This window comes from Glycine max, chromosome 2, assembly GCF_000004515.6.
Source record: "Glycine max cultivar Williams 82 chromosome 2, Glycine_max_v4.0, whole genome shotgun sequence".
Taxonomy (NCBI): Eukaryota; Viridiplantae; Streptophyta; class Magnoliopsida; order Fabales; family Fabaceae; genus Glycine; species Glycine max.
The window spans coordinates 35,242,094-35,262,613 of record NC_016089.4 but is presented as its reverse complement, the minus strand read 5'-3'; the positions used below and the strand labels follow the sequence as shown (position 1 = coordinate 35,262,613).

Below are 20,520 nucleotides of genomic sequence, written 5' to 3'. Positions count from 1 at the left end.
ATGCCTAGATGTAGACCTTTCGAAAAGGGATCAACCACCACGAAGATGCATGTGTTGCCACGATAAGCCGGTAGACCCGTGATAAAATCCATGGATAGATCTTTCCATGGTCGTGTCAGAACTGGAAGAGAGCAAAGTAGCCCCGCCGGCTTGCGGTTATCGTATTTGGTATGTTGGCATGTCACGCACCCCGCGATAAATTTTCGAGTGTCTTCCTTGATTGAGGCCCATGTAAAATTGTTTTGCAAATGCTGTAGGAGAGTGATGGAACTCTTCAAGTAAAAGCTTGATGAAAGAAGAGTTGGAGGGAAGCCAAATTCGTCCCTTGTGCATGACGAGCCCCTCAGTCAACGTATAATCCGCGTATGACGTAGGATTCTCTTGGATTCGATCACGGAGGTCTCAGAATGTCCCGAGAAAAGCTAGTTCCTTGCGAAGGTCATCAAGGAAGACGAACTGTGACATCGATAGGAAGTAAAGAGAAGCAGCTTGACCCTCCATGGCTCGTGATAATGCGTCTGCCACCACATTGGATCTCCCTGCGCGATACTGAATGGTATAGTCGAATCCTAGTAAACGAGCCAGATATCGATGTTGTTCAAGTCTTTGAATGGTTTGGTTCATGAGTTTGCGTAAGCTTCGATGATCTGTTAATATTATGAAGTGGTGCCCCAACAAGTACTGGCGCCACTTCTTGACGGTTGCTGTGATTGCCGCCAACTCTCGAACGTAGGTAGAAGAATTCAGCAACTTAGGGAAAAATTGCTTGTTGTAGTAAGCCAGAGGGTGACCCCCCAGTGTCAATACCGCCCCCATACCTGACCCTGATGTGTCTGTTTCCACCATGAAGGGTGTACTGAAATCAGGTAACGCGAGGACGGGCACCACCGTGAGAGCATTCTTGAGGTTTTGAAATGCCGTATCAGCCTCCTGGCTCCAATCAAATTGGCCGTGACGCAAAAGCTTGGTGAGTGGTGCTGCTAAGGCTGCATACCCTCGGATGAATCGCCTATAAAATCCGGCGAGGCCTAGAAATCCTCTCAGAGCTTGTGAAGTGCAAGGCGTTGGCCATTGTTGTATTGCCTGCACCTTTTCTGGTACAGGTTTGACCCCGTTAGCCGATACCATGTGCCCGAGATACTCCAACTGCTGTTGCGCGAACGTACATTTGGAGAGCTTAAGAGGAAATTGCCCCGCCATCAAAACCTGGAAAGCTGTCTCCAAATGAAGAAGATGATCATGCATGGTTCTGCTATATATCAGAATGTCATCAAATAAGACAATGATGTACTTCCTTAAGTATGGTTGGAACAGCTGGTTCATTGTGGCCTGAAAAGAAAAAGGAGCATTGCACAATCCAAAGGGCATCACGCGAAACTCGTAGTGCCCTTGATGTGTCCTAAATGACGTCTTGCTAATATTAGTTGTGTTCATCAATATTTGGTGGTATCCTTGCATCAAATCCAGTTTAGAGAACCACCGTGCCCCTCCTAGTTCATCGAGCAACCCATCCACTGTGGGGACGGGGAAGCAATCACGTACCGTTATGGCATTGAGGGCCCTATAGTCTACACAAAATCGCCATGATCCATCTTTCTTCTTTACTAATAATACTGGTGAAGAAAGTGGACTCGAACTAGGTTGTATAAAACCTTTTGCAAGCATGGTAGCTACCTGTTCTTCTATTTCTTTCTTTTGAAAATAGGGATATCTATAAGGTCTAACATTCACCGGAGCTGAGTTGGGCAACAGGTTGATTGTATGATCTATGGGCCGTGATGGAGGCAGAGTCGTGGGGGGTTGGAAGAGGAAAATGTTTTTGGCAATTAATGTTTTGATTTCAGGTAAGGGATGGTTTGTTGAAGGAGTATGTTTGGTTGCTGATTCAACACGAATGTGAAAGAAGGTATTAGTAGGGTTTGTGTGTACGAATCGACGTAGTTGAGACGACGATACCTGCTCCATTCCCTTCTCGCGATCTCCATGTAGCTCAATGAGTTTACCCCTAATGATGAACTTCATCGTTAACGTGTCGTAGTCCGTTAAAATTGGCCTGAGGGTTTTCAACCATTGCACCCCCAATACTACGTCAGCCCCACACAAGGGTAGTACATGGAAATCAGTGGTGAAAGAATGTTGTTGAATGTAGACCTATACCGCCGTGCATAACTGATTACAGTGAATTTCCTCACCATTCCCCACATTGACTCGAAATGGTGTCATTTCAGTAGGTTTTAATCCTAAGTTTAATACCACACGATTATGGAGGAAATTGTGTGTACTACCCTCATCTATCAAGATGTTGATAGGATGATCATTGATAAAGCCTTTCAGACGTAGTGTCTCCGGTGCCAGGTGACCGGACAACGCATGCAAGTTCAGCTATGTCGGTGGTGATTCCGGTAGCAACTCTAGAGTTGATGAAAAATCTTGTAGTTGATTTGCTTCCACTGTGGATTCCTCATCCTCCATAACTAATAGAAACAAGGAAGATGCGCACTTGTGACCTCGAGAAAATTTCTCATCGCAGTGAAAGCATAGTCCCTTTTCCCAACGAATTGCCAATTCTTCTGGTGTTAGGCGTTTAAAGGGGATGGATGTTGAAGTCCATACCGGGGTTGGTAACAAAGATGGTGTGGAATTGCTTGATGAAGAACGTGTATTGGTGGATCCCATCGCTGATGTTGGTGAGCGATATGGCAGTGGTCGACGAGCATCAAGGAGTTTTTCTTCTTGTAATCGTGCGTATGATACTGCTTGAGCTAACGATATAGGTTGTAACACTTGCATTTCTCTGCGAATAGCTGGATTCAATCCTGAGATAAAACAACTCAATATTAATGGGGCTGGCAAGTCAACTATTCTATTCGCTAGGGATTCAAACTCCGAGAGATACGCTGTTACTGACGAACGTTGCTGCAATTTGCACAGTAACCCCGTAGGATCTTCATACATTGTCGTAGCAAATTGTGAATGAAGAGCATGAAGGAAGGCTGACCAAGACGATAGCTGTGCATTATGATGCATCCATTGGAACCATGCAAGTGCTGGTCCTTCCATATAGAAGGAAGCAATGGTTAACCTTTCTTGATCTAGTGTGGAATGATACTTGAAAAATTGTGTGATTTTGAAGATCTAGCCAGTTGGATCAGAGCCATCGAACCTCGGAATGTCGAGCTTCATACGATGCAGAGGATTGTGCGATGGCGGTGTCTACCCCGCCGACAAAGACGACAGTGTCTGCGGTTGTTGTTGATTCGCCTTGAGTTGCGACATTCGGTGGAGGAGATCATCAATCTTCGAATTCATGGCAAGTTGTGAAGCAGTGAGCTTCGCAATTGTGTCTTCAAGACGATTTGATGATACCTTGGAGCGTGTTGCATCCGCCATTGATGCTCAATGAAAGCACCACTGTTATACTTGGTATTTGAGGCCCAAGAAACCTCCAGAAGCAAGAGAAGGAAGGAAACGAATGAGTGTTATTTTTCATGCCTTTAACGGATTATTACATGGTATTTATAGGTGGTTGGAAACAAACACTAACAGAAGCTTAATGACTAACAGAAAGATTCGTCTTGCACCCTAACTTCCTAACACTCTGATACTAACCCTATCTTCGTCCCACATGAGTCACGCACTCCACTCTGCATGGCTTCTTTCGTAATCCTTCAGATACGCTTGAGTGGACTTCTCCCTATATGGCCTTACTCTCGTTTCTTCCTGCACCCCCTTTGCTCTCGGCACCTCCTCCACATCCTTTTCCGTAACATAGACACACAATTTTGTGCGTGAAAAAAAAATACATATATGCATTATACATATATATATATATATATATATATATATATATATATATATATATATCAAATTATAATATATAATTTTGAAAATATTATATTATTTTTTGTAACCTGATATATAAAATAATTAACATAGTAAAAATAACACGAACAAGAAGAATCTAACATAAAAGAAATAAGATATATATAAAAAAGATCAAATTAAAAAATATATATTTGATAACTATTATATTATTTTATAAATACTCATTGAATTTTATAAATACTCATATTGCCATCCCTAAGCAACATCCAACCCAAGAGGTTCCCAAGTTCCCCAATGGCTTCCAATGGAAAAACCCTTCATCAAACCCAAGTGGTTCTGATACCTTTCCCTGCACAAGGCCATCTAAATCAGCTTCTGCACCTCTCACGCCATATTTTATCACACAACATCCCAGTTCATTATGTTGGCACTGCCACACACATTCGTCAGGCCACAGTTCGAGACCACAACTCCATTTCTAACATTCATTTCCATCACTTTGAAGTTCCACCCTTTGTATCCCCTCCTCCCAACCCCAACAATCCAGAAACTGATTTCCCATGTCATCTACTTCCTTCCTTTGAGGCCTCTTCGCATCTTCGCGAGCCTGTGAGGAACCTTCTTCAGTCCCTGTCGTCACAAGCCAAAAGGGTCATTGTCATCCATGACTCATTAATGGCATCAGTGGCACAAGATGCCACAAACATGCCAAATGTTGAGAATTACACTTTTCACAGCACATGTGCCTTTACCACCTTCGTTTATTATTGGGAGGTAATGGGAAGGCCCTCGGTTGAAGGCTTCCAAGTCTCAGAAATCCCTTCTCTGGAAGGATGCTTCCCACCCCAGTTCATTGATTTCATTACTGCACAATACGAATTCCATCAATTCAACGATGGCAACATTTACAACACAAGCAGGGCCATTGAAGGTCCTTACATTGAGTTTCTGGAGCGCATTGGTGGAAGCAAGAAGATTTGTGCATTGGGGCCATTCAACCCTTTAGCCATTGAGAAGAAGGATTCAAAAACAAGGCACACATGCTTGGAGTGGCTTCATAAACAAGAGCCAAATTCAGTCATGTATGTGTCTTTTGGGACCACAACAAGTTTGACAGTGGAACAAATTGAAGAGATTGCAACTGGGTTGGAACAAAGCAAGCAAAAGTTCATCTGGGTGCTGAGAGATGCTGATAAAGGAGACATCTTTGATGGAAATGGAACAAAATGGTATGAGCTTCCAAATGGGTTTGAGGAAAGAGTTAAAGGCATAGGGCTAATTGTGAGAGATTGGGCACCCCAATTGGAGATTCTGAGCCACACTTCAACAGGGGGGTTTATGAGTCATTGTGGATGGAACTCTTGCTTAGAGAGCATAACCATGGGGGTGCCAATATTAGCATGGCCTGTGCACTCTGATCAGCCAAGAAACTCCGTTTTGATCACAGAGGTGCTCAAGGTTGGGTTGGTTGTGAAGGATTGGGCACAAAGGAATGTGTTGGTTAGTGCTTCAGTTGTTGAGAATGCCGTGAGAAGGTTGATGAAAACAAAGGAAGGTGATGATATGCGAGACAGAGCAGTGAGGCTTAAAAATGCAATTCACAGGTCCAAAGATGAAGGTGGAGTTTCTCGCATGGAAATGAGTTCTTTCATTGATCACATTATCAATTGATAATTATGTGGTTCCTAGCTTGCTAGTTTTAGACGGCAGAATTAACCGTTCATGAAGTTAATGCAAAATAAGTTTGGAAGGAAAATGCACACATATTTCATTTTCTCGAGACATTCTGGCAAAGTTTCTGGAATGTACGCAGAGCCTTTTCTCATAATTCTTATCTATACATTTCGGAACAATCCTTCTTTGATGTCAATAATTGTATGAACATGCAAATCAATATATATATATATATAGATGTATGTTAGGAATAACACCTTTTCTGTTGGAAAAAATATTTATTTTTTTAAAATACAAATCCCCTCTACCCCTTCTTTCTCTCCTTCGATTAAGCAATTTTAGACGGTTTAGTTGTACACGCAGAAGCAGATTTGAACAAGCCATTATCGTTGATCTGATGGTAATTGATCTACAAGAACAAACAGCTTGGCCATTGTCGAGGGAAAAACTTCTTCGGCTTGATTGTAGTTTCAAATCATGGAGTGGTTAAAATCGTTATGTTTTGTGCGTCTTCAGTAGGGGTTTTGAGACAGGTTCGGAGATGGAGTGTTATTTATAACAACTTTTGCTAAGTTATTCACAACCTCTTTAAGATCTTCAATAGTTGATTTCAATATTTGAGATTTCTTGGCATACCTACGTTGTTTGAGTCTCGTGCAAAACTTTTCCCTCTCCAACAGTTGAAGTAGCATGTGCAGAACTGTTAACATTGCAAAGTTGTATTACTTTATGATATGAAAGCTAGAAATTTATATAAATTAAAAGTAATTATATGATAACTGAGAATACATACTTTGAAGAGATTTTGAGGTGTTCAAGCATGGGGGATGATCTTTTAGGACCTGTCATAGCCTCAATTATTAGTCTAGAAGTTCAAGTATATGATCGTCACTAATGCACTAATATTGATTGTGAAACGTTCCTTATATAGTGGAAACACTATAGAGCAGGGGAATATTGATACTCATTTTGATGGTAGACAAAAACTGTTTTCACTTATTGTCAGTTAAAATGCATGACGTGAACGCATGAAGTTTTTTGAGAGGATGGGAGGCAAGCTTATCATAGAAGAATCTTTTCCCTCGACGATGGCCACTACCACCTCATTTCGTGCTTGATCATGGCTTAACTGGTGGATCGTGTGAGCAATCATTGGAAGGTGGTTATAGAAAGGAAAGAATAAAGAAACAGTTTGAGGAAGTGGGTAGTTTTTTTTCACGTAACAATTAGTTCTCTCTGAATTCTTATGTTTTTTCAATTTTTAAAATTATTTATCTCCAAATTCTTATGTTTGTGATATTCAAGTGAATCTATTTAAAAAAAAAACAAATGAAAAATATATTTGTTTCTTATCTTAAAAATCAGTTTTAACTTCAGTACCAATAAGAGTTAATTTGTTAACGAATGAAGAGATACAGATAAAAAAACAAAAAAAAAAAAGCTATAGGAGAGAGAGCTAGGAATTGGAAGTTATTGTAAAAAAAAAACAACTTGGGATGTGAAAGGATGATACCCAAGAAAATGAATAAAGTGATGTTATCATATTTTAAAACTGTTTTTATTTACAAATTTTGTGCAACACTGTAATCTGAGTGTTACTCTACTACTACGTTAAATTTTCACTAATATTTAAATAATTTATTTATCAATTCTATTTAACTTTTAGAAAATTATTTGAATATCTATTTAATTTATTTCAGTCAGAGATCAAACTCGAATAATATTTAAATAATTTCACCTTAATTTCACTTAATTGTAAACTTGTAATAAACAATTTAGTAGATTTTAAAAAATAAAAAATGGGAAGTTGTAATGATTAAATTGGTAGATTTGATAATTGTAAATAAATAATTAGATTTAATTAACAAAGCCATAGGTTTTAAAAGTTTAAAATAAAACAGTTCTAGATAACACGTTTGTAGAATTTTAAATCTAAAAAATGAGCATTTTTACTTAATAATGAAAAAACTGGTAATTTTTTTTTTAAAAATGAACAAATTTACTTGATAAATTGTTTATATTTTTTAGTATTTTTTAATAAATTAGAAAGTTTTAATTAAAGAATTGGTATATGTGTAAAATACAAAAAATGGACACCTTGACAAACTTACAAAATATAAATAAAGCTTTAACTCAAATCCTTCTTCTATACATACAATATGTACGTGCAAAAAAAACCTAATATGGAAACACATATACTTTATAGAAACTAGTATCAAATATTGTAACTGTATATGAAATAAATAAATAAAATCATATAATGAGCATGTATAATAACCAAGTCTACAAAGTTATTATCACATGGAAAAGGGGGAAATTTTTTAACTCAATTTAGGGAAATTATACAACACTGAACTACAGGAAATCAAAGATAATTTGCAATTCAATTTTGATCATTTTGAACTTCTACAAGCAAATTTGGCTAAACTTTGCATATATAGTTAGCACAAGGTATGATACAAGCTAAAAAAAAACAAACCTTCAAAAGTCCATTCACAATATGGAAACGAGTCAATGAAACTCTCCTTTAGAAGCAATGATACTTGAAGGTACAAACCATCATCTCACATCTTCCCTATATTTACCAAAATATGCTATATTCATCACAAGCCAATGTTTATAAATGATGGCAAACTTTAATGCATGCTTATAATTCTTTTTCATCCATCACTAGGTCCCATTTAGATAACTTGTAACTCAATCTTAAACGAACCCACATCAAGCATAATACATTAATCACCATAGTAAGACATATAGATTATCATAGCATTAAGAAATTATACTACATTATGGAACCCAATTATGGGTCACTATTATCATTCATGGTCATTGTTGGGAAGATTTGAGAAATTTTATGATTCAAATAAAGAAGCACAAATGATAGAAGGAGAAGAAAGATATCATGCAAAATTGTTAAGTTTATTGTGAATAATAGATTTTACAATGAATGGGTTCAAAACACCCTCAAAATCTCTAAACCCAAAATACAAAGCTCCTTATAAAGGAGACAACAACTAACTGTCTAACCAAAAATGGTTAAAACTAAAGAATAAAAACAATTAAAATTACAACACAACCTATGTTAATGAACCACCAGACTGGACTCTCCTTTCTACGTGACTAGACTCTCCACTAGATTATAGAAGATTGGACGACCAATACAAAAGACAAAAGTACTGGACTAGATGACCACTATCGTCCACCCTATCTTTATCATCCCACAATAAAAAATCCCCACCTTTGTTCAGTAACATCTCTAAATTACAAGGGACTTGGTTCATCCACAACAATCTATATTAAGTATATACAGACAGTGCATGAACTTTTTTCTTAAAATAGGATTTGTGAACATATCAGCTGGATTCTACCTGGTATCAACTTTTTGGACTTTGACCTTCTTCTTAGAACTTATGAAGCAGTATCTAATGCCAATGTGCTTAGTCCTCTCATGATGAAGTTGATCCCTGTCTAAACAAATTGCACTTAGACTGTCATAGAAAATTATAGTCTTTTTCTTATAGAAACCCAAGCTAAATGAATGGACGCTATTAGAGGAGTGCATACTAGTTTTGCGGATGCCATCCTAAAATGATTCAGCAATTTCTGAATGTATTCCTTCTAACACAAAAAAAAGCTTTTTTTGGACTCAATCCCTTTTGATGTCTATGCCCATAATCTTTTCAGCAGCTCTCATGTCCTTCATTTCAAATTCACTATTGCAAAGAGACTTTAGCTTCTAATTTGCCAACAATTTTTGAGATGCTATGAGCATGTCATCCACATAGAGTAATAGATAGATGTGGGAACCATCCTCCACCTTTCTATGATAAACACACGAGTCATAGTGACTTATGATGTACCCATGAGAGACAATGAACTCATTAAATCTCTTGTACCACTACCTTGGTGATTGCTTCAGCTCATAAAGAGACCTCTTTAATCTATAGATAAAATTTTCATTTCCTTTCACTTCACAACCTTCAGGTTGTTGCATCAAAATGTCTTCCTCTAGTCTTCCATGGAGAAAGGAAGTTTTGACATTGAGTTACTCTAACTCCATGTCCAGAGTTGCCACTAGGACCAACAAAACACGTATGGAGGTGTATCAAACTATTGGAAAGAATATCTCGTTGAATTCCACTCCTTCCTTTTGACTATAGCCCTTAGCTACCAGAAGTGCTATATAACATATAACTTCTTCAGTTGACGATCTAGATTTCTTCAAGAAGATTCACTTGCACCCCACTGCTTGTCTACCTTTGGGTAGCTCAATTAAATCCCAAGTTTGGTTCTTCTGAAGGGATTTCATCTCTTTATTCATAGCCATCATCCACTCTTCAGCTTCAGAACAAAAAATAGTTTCCTGACAAGTGGTTGGTTCAAATGAATTGATTTCTTCCACTACCTATAACACATAAGACACCATATCAAAGTCATATCTTTTAGGATCTTTGATTTACCTTTGTGAATTTTTGGGTGTTGTGGTTTTGCGCTACTTCAAATGGTTTTGACTCATCCAGTTAGTCCCCTCAACTGGTTTTGAATTCTAATGTTAAGGGTGCATTTGAAGATCTTGATCAATCGCATCAGGTGCTTCAAACTGCTTTTGATCACTAATGTTTCTAATTGGGGAGTTCTTAAACTCCACCTGCTTAGTGACATCCTTAGTCTTGCCTAAATCATCATTAGATTTAGAGTGTAACACAAAGAGTTCATCAAAGACAACATTTCTACTCAGAATGACCTTTCTTTTAGATAGAGACCAAACTCTAGATCATTTGACTCCATCTCCACAACCCATAAAGAATCTTTCCTTGGCTTTGGGCTCCAACTTACCTTCACTTATGTGATAATATATCGGACATCCAAACACTTTTAGCATTGACTATTCAACAAGTTTGTTAGACAATACCTCGACAGGGGTCTTGAAGTCTATGGTAGTGGACAATGATCGACTCTCGAGATAGCATGTTGTGTTGACTACCTCAACCCAGGAACTCCTATTCAATCCCAAATTAGATAGCTTGCATCTAGCCCTTTCTAACGAGGTCATGTTCATTCTTTCAGCTACTTTGTTTTGTTGTGGAGGATAGCATACAATGCATTGTGTTGCTATGCCTTCATCTCTATAGAATTCATTGAATTTAATAGAAAATAATTTCAAGTCATTGTTAGTCCTAAGACACTTTACTATCTTTCCTGCCTGATTCTTCATAAGAATTGTCGAATGCTTGAAAAATTTGAAAGCTTCAAATTTTTGCTTCATCATGAATATCCATGTCATCCTGGAGAAATTATCGATGATGGAGAGGAAATACCTTGCCCTTCCCAGTGATGGAACTCTCGAAGGCCGCTAGCAGTCAAAATGGATGTAGTCCAACTTGGCCTTTGTTGTGTACATAGACTTTGGAAACTACATCCGATGTTGCTTTTCATAGATGCAGTGCTTACAAAACTGAAGAGGTTCTAGCTTGTGATTTCAAAGTAAGCTTCACTTGCTCAAAATATCCAGACCTTTTTCACTCATGTGACCTAAACGCAAATGCCACAGAGAATTATCAGACAAGCCATTTGACGCATGACTTCCAAATTGTGAAATAGCAAAGACAAAGCCTATCACAGTGGACCCTTGAAAGATGTATAGATTTCCTTACTTGGTTCCCTACATTACCACAAACTTCCCTTTCCCTATGATCTGTATAACTACACCATTAATCCAGAAAAAAAACATTGTGAATCCATGCCACCCACAAATCCAAGATTTTTCTTAAGCTCCGAAACATGTTGAACTTCAATTAAGGTTCTAATAGCACCATTATGCATTATGATTTGTATAGAACCTATACTGACAGACTTATAGGGAGCATCGTCACCAACAAAATTCATATGTCATAAACTAATGCTTGTGTGAACACATATGATAGGAACAACCTAAGTCTAGCACCATTGTTCAGAATGTTGTTGTAGTTGTTCACCAACAGTCAGAATTAAATCACTTTTAGATGAGGAGTCTTTTTGAATGACCGAGTTTTTTTCAACTTTACTCTTCTTGCCACCTCTATCTTTCTTCTTCTTATTCTTCTTCTTCTTCTTCTTCCCTTTAGTAGAACCAATCACTAATAATTCAAACATGAGGCTTTATCACCATTCCTAGACACCTTTATTCGAAGCTCTCTAGAATAGAGATTGGACTTGACTTTTTCAAGTGTATTTAAGTCCTTGCATACACTAAGAAAACTCATAAAATTCTCATACGAGGGAGGAAGAGAGACTAACAAAATCATTGTCATATCTTCGTCTTCCATCTTGACATCAATATTGCATAGCTCCATTATAATAAAGTTTAGCTCATCAAGATGTTCCTTCAGTGACATACCCTTCCTCATTCAGAGACCAAACAAATGTCGTTTTAGAAGCAATTTGTTGCAGGTTGATTTTGTCATGAAGAGTTTCTCAAATTTGAGCCAAAGCCTAACAACAATCAGTTCTTCAGAAACATCATAAAGAGCCTCATTAGACAAAGATAAGAGAATTAGCGAATGCGTCTTTTCTTCTTGTAACACAAGCATTGATTTATCAATCTTCAACAATTGACCAAAAAGTGGAGCCCAAATGCCTTATTCTTTCAACAAGGTTCACATCTTGATATGTGAAAGGTTGAAGCTATAGTCTTCCCTATAAATTTCTCAGTCTTGATTGTGTCGACCATCTTCTTGATAAAATCTTGAAGACAACGTGAAAAAATAACAAACAAAATGGTTGATCACTGATGACTTGATCTACCATGAAACAAATGCGAAATTGATCTTGAATCGAAGCTCTAATACCAATTTGTTAGTGTCATACCCTAATTTCGTTCGGGGACTATCATTCATGGATATTTTAATTCTCGTTGGCCAAATTGAGCTATTTGACACCAGTTACCGTGTAAAACAAAAGATCATTCGATGTTTTGGTCAAGGATGCGGAGAATACCCAAGGGGAGGGGCAAAAAGGTCATTTTAGGCATTTTTTAGGCCTTGGATCACCCAAGCTAGCCTCTGGCTCGCCTGGGCCCCCAAATAGCTTAGGGGTGAAGTAACTAGCTTGCCTGGGCGAGCAAGGTTACTTCAGAGTGAAGCATCAGCTCACCTGGGCGAGCTGCAAGACCACCAAGTGCCGTCATTTCCTATAAATTGGCATGAGGGAGGTTGAGAAAGGGGTTAGACCTTCAGTGTTAAGAGAAATTAGAGAGAAATCAAAGAGAAGAAGAAGAAATAGGAGAAAAACGAGGTCGAGACGCTATTGAATTGAGACCGTAATCGACTTCTACATCGTTCTTCGTTCGGCATTCTTCGTTCATCATCCGGTTACTTTTTGTTTTAAGGATTTGGATACAATCTATGAACCCTTAGGGGCCCTCCTTGTTGTTTTTGTGCATATTCATTTCCACCATCTATCATCGACGATTTCTTCTTCTTGTAAAGTAAATTTCAACCGATCATTAGTGCCGTAAATCATCTTTTAAAGAGATTGAAAGTTAATGAATAAAACCAAGATGAAACCAACTCATAAATAACTTCTTTTTTTTAATCAAAATATCACTTGAGATCATTTTAAGGTCCAACGCCTTAACGATCCTCTCCGCTTTTCAAATTTTGAAGATCATTTCAAGGTCTAATGTCTTAACGATTCTCTCCACTTTTCAAATTTAAAACATCGTTTCTAGGTCCAACGCCTTAAACGAATTTTTTGTTCGCAACTAAAATCAATCTTTTAAAAACATAAAATCAATTTAACACACAAACTTTCAGACTTAAAGAAGTATGTAGGTCTGAATTCTTCATCGCACCTGAGGATACATAGGAGCAAGGGCAACACCCTTGTCGACCCCAAAAAAAAAATAATAAAGATACATAAAAATGGAAAATATATAATTTCAAAGTCATGTTTTGCACACTCGATTAAAGGTTGTTGTCCCTTGTGATGAGCGTGTGAGGTGCTAGTACCTTCCCTATGCGTAAACAACTCCCGAACCCTTCTTTTCAATATTCACAAACCTTCTTTTTGGTTTTCCTAACTTTTTCCTCGAATAAACATTGGTGGTGACTCCCACACATTTTCCTTTTTGTGAAGACACACCTTTTTATTTTTGCCTCGCCCTCTTGCTGAAGGGTAGGTTGCAACGGTTAGGAAGATTCGAGAAATTATATTTAGATAGGGAAAGCAATGTTGATAGAAAGAGAAGAGAGATATCATGCAAATGGTTAAGTTTATTGTGAATAATATAATTTACAATGAAAGGGTTCAAATAACTCTCAAGCTCTTTGAACCTGAAATACAGAGCTTCTTATAAAGGAGACAAAAACTAACTATCTAACCAAAAATGGTTACAACAGAAATAACAATAAATAGTTACACAGTTACAACACAACTTATGTTAATGAACCACCAGATTATAGAGGATTGTATGACCTATTCAGAAGACAAAGGTACTGGACCAAACAAACTTTTTAATAGGGGTTGTTTTTTGTATCTTTTTAATATTTAACCTAATTTACAAATTTGAGAGCATTCTGAGGGGTTTTGAGAGTTTTGAAGTGGGGCAACACCGTGAGGACAAATCATGATCATTGTTCCTACCTTGTTGGTATGTCTATGCTAATTTCATATAAGTGTTTTGGTTTTTCTTTGATCATGAGCGACTAGTCACCCTAGTTCGAGGGTTATGATGTAACTGTTTAGTTGTATCCCTTTCTTAGTTCTTAATGAAATCCTCAATGTTCTTAATTGGTATTGGGGAAAAATAGGTACTAGTGAGTCATAATCCCTAGTTGCTTTTACTATCACTTAAATCTCTCTCTTGCAATAATTTATTTATTTTTGTTTTAAAAACCAAAAACCACAAAAATACTTAAATGTTCTTTTGAGTCATCTAAGTTGTTTAGTTTAATAATTTTGACTATTTGGAAATACAATTGATCTTTAAGGTTCGATAATTGGACTTTTAGTCCACTGTTACTACTGCATAAGGTACACTTGTCCTTGTCTGAGCACTATTTTTACACATCAAGTTTCTAGCGCCATTGCCAAGGACTAGTTGCATAATTGCCGAGTGGTTTAATTTTGTTAAACCAAGCAGTTTTTATTCATAGAATTATTTTATTATTTATCAAATTTTCTTTTATTTTTTTATTTCTTGTTGCACTTGATCTTCTCCTATGCTTTTTAGTTCCTACAAACCAAGTATCAAAATCCACCATTGTAGTACGAACTTGAAATTAGTAGGTTAATATGAAGACTTTATTAAAAAAATTGTAAAGAGAGAGAAAAGGCAATGGTAGTTGATCCAACTCAAACCTTTATGAACTACCTCACTCCCACTTTGGGGAAACCAATACCATCCAACTTCCCGATCTACTTGAGGGAGTCACATTTGACTTCAAGCATGGGTTCCTACAGATGCAGGAGAACAACTTGTTAAGTGGTGTTGCCTATGAAGATCATATGCCACACCTGAGGAAGTTCATCAAGTTGACCAATACAGTGAGACAAAACCATGTACCCGCAGACTACGTTAGACTTTATGCTTTTCCCTTTTCTCTCAATGAGAAGGCATAAAACTGGTTGTGTTCACTACTTGAGAATGGCATGACTACATGGAATCAGTGCACAAATGCCTTTTTAAGGAGGTACTTCTCTGCCGTGAAGATGGATTAGAACATCAGAGACATTGGAAACTTTGTGCAAAAGGAGAAAAAGAGTCTACCTAAAGCTTAGGAAAGGTTGCAAGAAATGATCAGAAGTTGTCGGTACCATGGCATTACTCAACGAAGGCTAATTCACATTTTCTCTAATGGAGTGTCCTCACTTAATGCTACTTATGGGGGAAACCTCATGTTAAAGCCCTTTCCTGATGTCATCAAAATCATTGAATACATGTGTTACCCCTATAACAACTCAAGGGTTAAAAGGATTATGAAGAAAGGCGTCAACTAGGTAGAGATAGATGAATCCCAAACTGAATTGGGAAAGCAGATGCAAGCTTTAACACTGAAGATTGAGACACTCATAAGAGCTCAAGCTTAAGTCCCCATTACTACACATCCATTCCTAGACCTGTGATAGATGTGGGATTGTGCATGGGCTGGGAGAATGCACTGTTAATGATGAGATACCTACAGCCATGAATGAGATTAACTTTGTTTGGGGAAGCAACTATTCTTATAATCAGTACCCCAATAATTTCAATCAACGATAGGGCTTCAAGAAGAATCACAGAATGTTTAGGTCTTAACCTATGCAAAATTAGAGGCCTACAAAAGAGGAGACAACCCACTCTTCAAGAAATCATGCTTCAATATATGACCCAAAATGATCAAAGAATGAAGTAGGTTGAGTCCTAATTGACCAACATACAATCTCTCTTGTCACAAAGACAACTAAGAAACCTTCCTTAAAAGACTGAACCAAATCCTAAGAGGAAGAATGCCAAAGCTATGATGACTAGAAGTAAGAGGACTTTGAGGAGAAGGAAGCTTCTCCTCCAAAAGCTATAGATGAGAAAAATGAGGTTTCTACTGATGGGAATCCAGTGCCAAAGAAGGAAGGCGATAAAAAGAAAGAGATAATGACATCACCTTAGGTAAGTTTACCCTTCCCTCATAAAGTTAAGAATGACTAGTGGGATGTGCAATTTAAAAAATTTCTTGAACTTATGAGAAAAGTGCACATCAACATCACTTTCATTGAGGCTATTTCACACATGTCATCTGATGCCAAACATTTGAGAGAAATTTTATCAAACAAAGAAAAATTGGCAAATTTTGGTATTGTGGGTCAACTAAGATCCATCACGATGTACAGTTTGCACGTGATTTTCCACTTCTCTCTCTGGTGTCCTCCTATATGGGTACCTTAAAGATTGTTCTTCGAAATATCCTTTTCTTTGATGTCAATCAAGACTTCTTGACCTTTTTTGTTGCTCATCGCGAGGCAGCCAATCATATCAAGGTTTAAAGTTACCTCCCAGTTGATCGAGGCTGTACCCGAATCAAATGAAAATTAAAAATGCAGTATCTAGGAAGTGATCCTAGGTCGTCTCCCAACAAGCAATGGTCAACCAAACGTTCATAACAGATAGTAATAAAACAGTAAAGAATTAGGGGGGGGGGGTTGTTTGTTTTTCTAATTTAAACAACAAGCAAATTTTAATTAGAAAATAACAAAATTAAAACATGTTGTTTCCCCTTGATTCACAAGCAAGTCTCTTATCCTAGGTTACGAGAATTTATCCTTAATCATTTCAACCACTTAATCCAACCCTAAATTAAATTACTAAGCGAAAATTAATATAAGGCTGTCATTATGTGATTAAGAAACACATACACCAATTGATCATGAACGAAACTAATCATTAAGCATGAATGTAAATTAAGCACAAAGACAATTAATCAAGCACTAAGCATGCATGGATTAATAACAACAAATACAGAGCAATTGGTGAAGAGGAAAAACTGATAAGAATTCAATAGTAATAACAAAACCTCAAAGAGAGTTGTGCTTGATCCTCAAGAGAAAAAAATGCTGCAGACTTAGACTTCCATTAATCAGTAGAAAACAAAATTGTAGATTGTAGCAGAAACAAAATTGCAGAAAACGAATTTTATTCTACGTGAACAGTGTGCATGAACAGTAGAAACTGGAATTCTAAAATCCTAGAATTATTATTCTTTTCCAAAAACTCCTAAACTAAAACCCTGGTGCTGTTATATAGGTCCTCAGCCCCAAAGCTTACAAATCTATTTTAAGTCCAAGCCCATAAATAAAATAAAATTTGGACAAGATAAGATAAGATTAGATGAAATAAAATCTAGATGAAATAAAATCTGGATAAGATAAGATAAGATTGGATGAAATAAAATCTGAATAAGATAAGATTTGATACAATAAAATTGTTTGCTCTCTTCAAGTCCAAGCCCAATTCCAGATTCAAGCCCAATTGCTTATAATTCTCCTGAAATTAAATTAAAAACACAAAATTAGTCCAGTAGGCCCAAATGATAATATTGCATAATTAATTTGACAATTAAGGCTAATCAATAATTAAAATGATGACAAAAAGGGTTGAGAAATAGGAGAAAATAATGACACATCAAATCCCCCCACACTTAGCTTTTTGCACTCCTAGGCAAAATTAAAAAGCAAAGCAAGGAACAAATCTAGAGACATTAAAGAGAAACAAACAAACACAAAAACAATTACATATTTCTCAATGAATCTCAAGGAATGGACAACATCCAACATGTAGAGAGTCAAAGAATCAAGACAGTCATGAAAATCATCCAAGCATCTCAAACATGGCAAGATAGTCAATCAGCTCAAGAATGAAAAGTGATAAAGCCTCATAAGATATGCACTCTATCTCTCAAGTGTCTAGGCTACTGTTTACTCTCGGAGCACCCATGAAAACAAACACCACATAGACTTGACAAGACTCTAAAATCGACAACCAAAGTATGGGATAAGTAGCTAAAACCCAAAGGAATAGAGGAGCAATGGGGAATAAGTGGGAACTAAGAAAGCGTAGTAAACCCCAAATCCAAAATTAAAAATAAAAAGTAAATCCAAAACAAAATCAACCAAGTCTTCAAACCAAGACCTCATTTATTCAACTTCATTCTTTTTTTTTCTATTTTTGTTTTTTTTGTTTTTCTTTTTTTTTTTTTCATTTTTTTTGAACGTGAACAGTAACATTTGAAAGCATTTGAAAAATAAAACAACAATTAGGTAATATATGTATATACATCAAGCATGGCCAAAATACTACATCAAGCATGGCCAACAAAAACATATCATCCAATGAAACATACCCCCCCACACTTATTCCCAAAACAATTCCATAGCTCCAAAATTCCTTAAGGGTAGGGTGAGATAATGGTTATTCACTTAAGGCTTGTAATGAGCTTCAAAACAACGAAAGGGGAACATAGGCTCAAAGGGGCTATCAAAGGAATTAATTCAAGGTAGGCTCATTTGGCTAGAGGCTTATAAGAACAAAATGCCTAAATCATCTCCCAACATGCATGTGAAGCAAGAAGTATCAACAAGAGTCAAGCCAAGGCTATTGTGCAAGCAATCAATGGGGCAAAACACACCGAATAAAATAGATGATGATGGCTCAAATTCTCACCAAGGGTAAATCTATCACTTTCAATTCGAACTTTCAAAACTAACTTGACATGTAGAGAAAAACAAGGATTTCAATACACAAAATGCCAAGAAACTCCTATTTCAAAAACAATTACCCATTACCTGTACATAACCAAAAATTCAAAGAGAAACATGCAATGTTGTACACAAAACATAAAACCAAAATAACAAAATTAACCTATGTCATATCCTAATTTCGTCCGGGGACCATTGTTTGATGGCATACAACCTTTGCTTGACCGCTTAGAGGTACTTGGCACCCATTGTTGCACAATACGTGAAGTTTCGTAACATGTCGGAAATCAAAGGGAAGCATTGTTACACAATTTGTGAGGTTCCGTAACATGCCGGAAATCAAAAGGAAGCATTGTTATGCAATCCGTGGGGTTCCGTAACATTCCGAAAGCCAAAAAGGAGATGATTACGTAATCCGTAAGGCTCCGTAACATTACGGAAGGAAAACAAGTATCATTACAGAATTCGTAAATTTCCGTAACGTTACGGAAAAAGAATAAGCAAAAAAAGGCAGGGGGTGTATTTAGTAAACAGGGGGTGAAAATAGAAACCAGGCCCACTTGGGCCTTCTAGGATGTTCCTCCAGAAGGCGGTTGCTTCTGGAGGAAGCAACCTAGCTCGCTTGGAGTAAAAAAAGGGCCCTATAACCGGATTCATGGAAATCTAAGGAGTGTAGGTGAATCTATGGTCATGCTAGGTCTCCGACTTGCTTGATAATAGTGAAACCTCGTCTAGAGCTTTCTCTCTTTATAATGTGTTGTCACAGGTATTCCATACCGCCGCAATATTATTATCTTGAGTGATGATACCTCTAGAAAACGGCCATGTGAGATATGGACCATTGGGAGTAGTTATTAGAGACCCCTAGATATTATCCTATAGGTTCCCAAATAGGGGCATGGAGCAAGCACGCTCTGTACCATTTGTTCTCATGCATTCTTCTGTGAATAGCACATAAATTATAGTTTTTATGTATATCTAGTGATATCTTGTCTCTTTAAGAGTAACGCGTCACTTTTTAATGCATACGTTGGGGTGCTACAATGCCTAGAACGTAGTATTAAAAAGATGGATCTCTTTCGGTCTTGTATATGTAAATTACCACTTGTTTTTCTTTTCGTTTCATGCATGTGCATTGCATCATTCATATCAGAGCGTTGATTCACCCCTTTTTAGGTAAATGATGGGGACAAATCAAATCGGAAAAAGATTCTATCAAGTCAAGATTAAGGGCCTAGATGTCACCAGCCTTAAGGAGTTGGGACGGTTGATGGGACCTGTCGCAACCTACCCTTCGGCGGGAGGGCGACGCGTGACTCGCGGGATGCGTGTTCCACGAAAGGAATACGCGCGGAGTCGCCACCAACGTTTATTTGAGGAAAACGTCGGAAAAACCGGAAAAGACGCGATCTACGAACTTTTAAGTGAAAGGTTCGGGAGTTGTATTTACGCATGGGGAAGGTGTTAGCACCCCACACGTCCGTCACAAGGGACGACAGCCTTTAATCGAATGTGCAAACATGACTTTGATTTTTACGTTCCCTTTACGTTCTTATATCTTTTATGCCCTTTTTTATATTTTTCTCTTTTTGTGGTCGACAAGGGTGTTTTCCCTTTGCTCCTACGTATTCCTCAATTTGTGATGAGGAAATCAGACCTACGTAGTTCTTTTTTATGCATGAATCAAGTGATTCTTTTTTACTTTTAAAGGTGATCATTTTAAGGCATTGGACCTTAAAAATGATCCATTTTACTTAGTAAGAAATTGAAATGATAAACTTCAAAAAACCTATTTTGTGGACGAGCTTGACTAGG

At 37.3% G+C, this 20,520-nt stretch overlaps 1 protein-coding gene across 1 annotated transcript; it reads left to right on the top strand.

The window, feature by feature from the left end:
- Nucleotides 1-4,092: 4,092 nt before the first annotated feature.
- On the top strand, nucleotides 4,093-5,605 carry LOC100791410 (zeatin O-glucosyltransferase). The gene has a single exon (XM_003519031.5). It carries the CDS (start codon nucleotides 4,120-4,122, stop codon nucleotides 5,494-5,496), a length of 1,377 nt encoding a protein of 458 aa, XP_003519079.1. The 5' UTR covers nucleotides 4,093-4,119; the 3' UTR covers nucleotides 5,497-5,605.
- The last annotated feature ends 14,915 nt before the right edge of the window (nucleotides 5,606-20,520 follow it).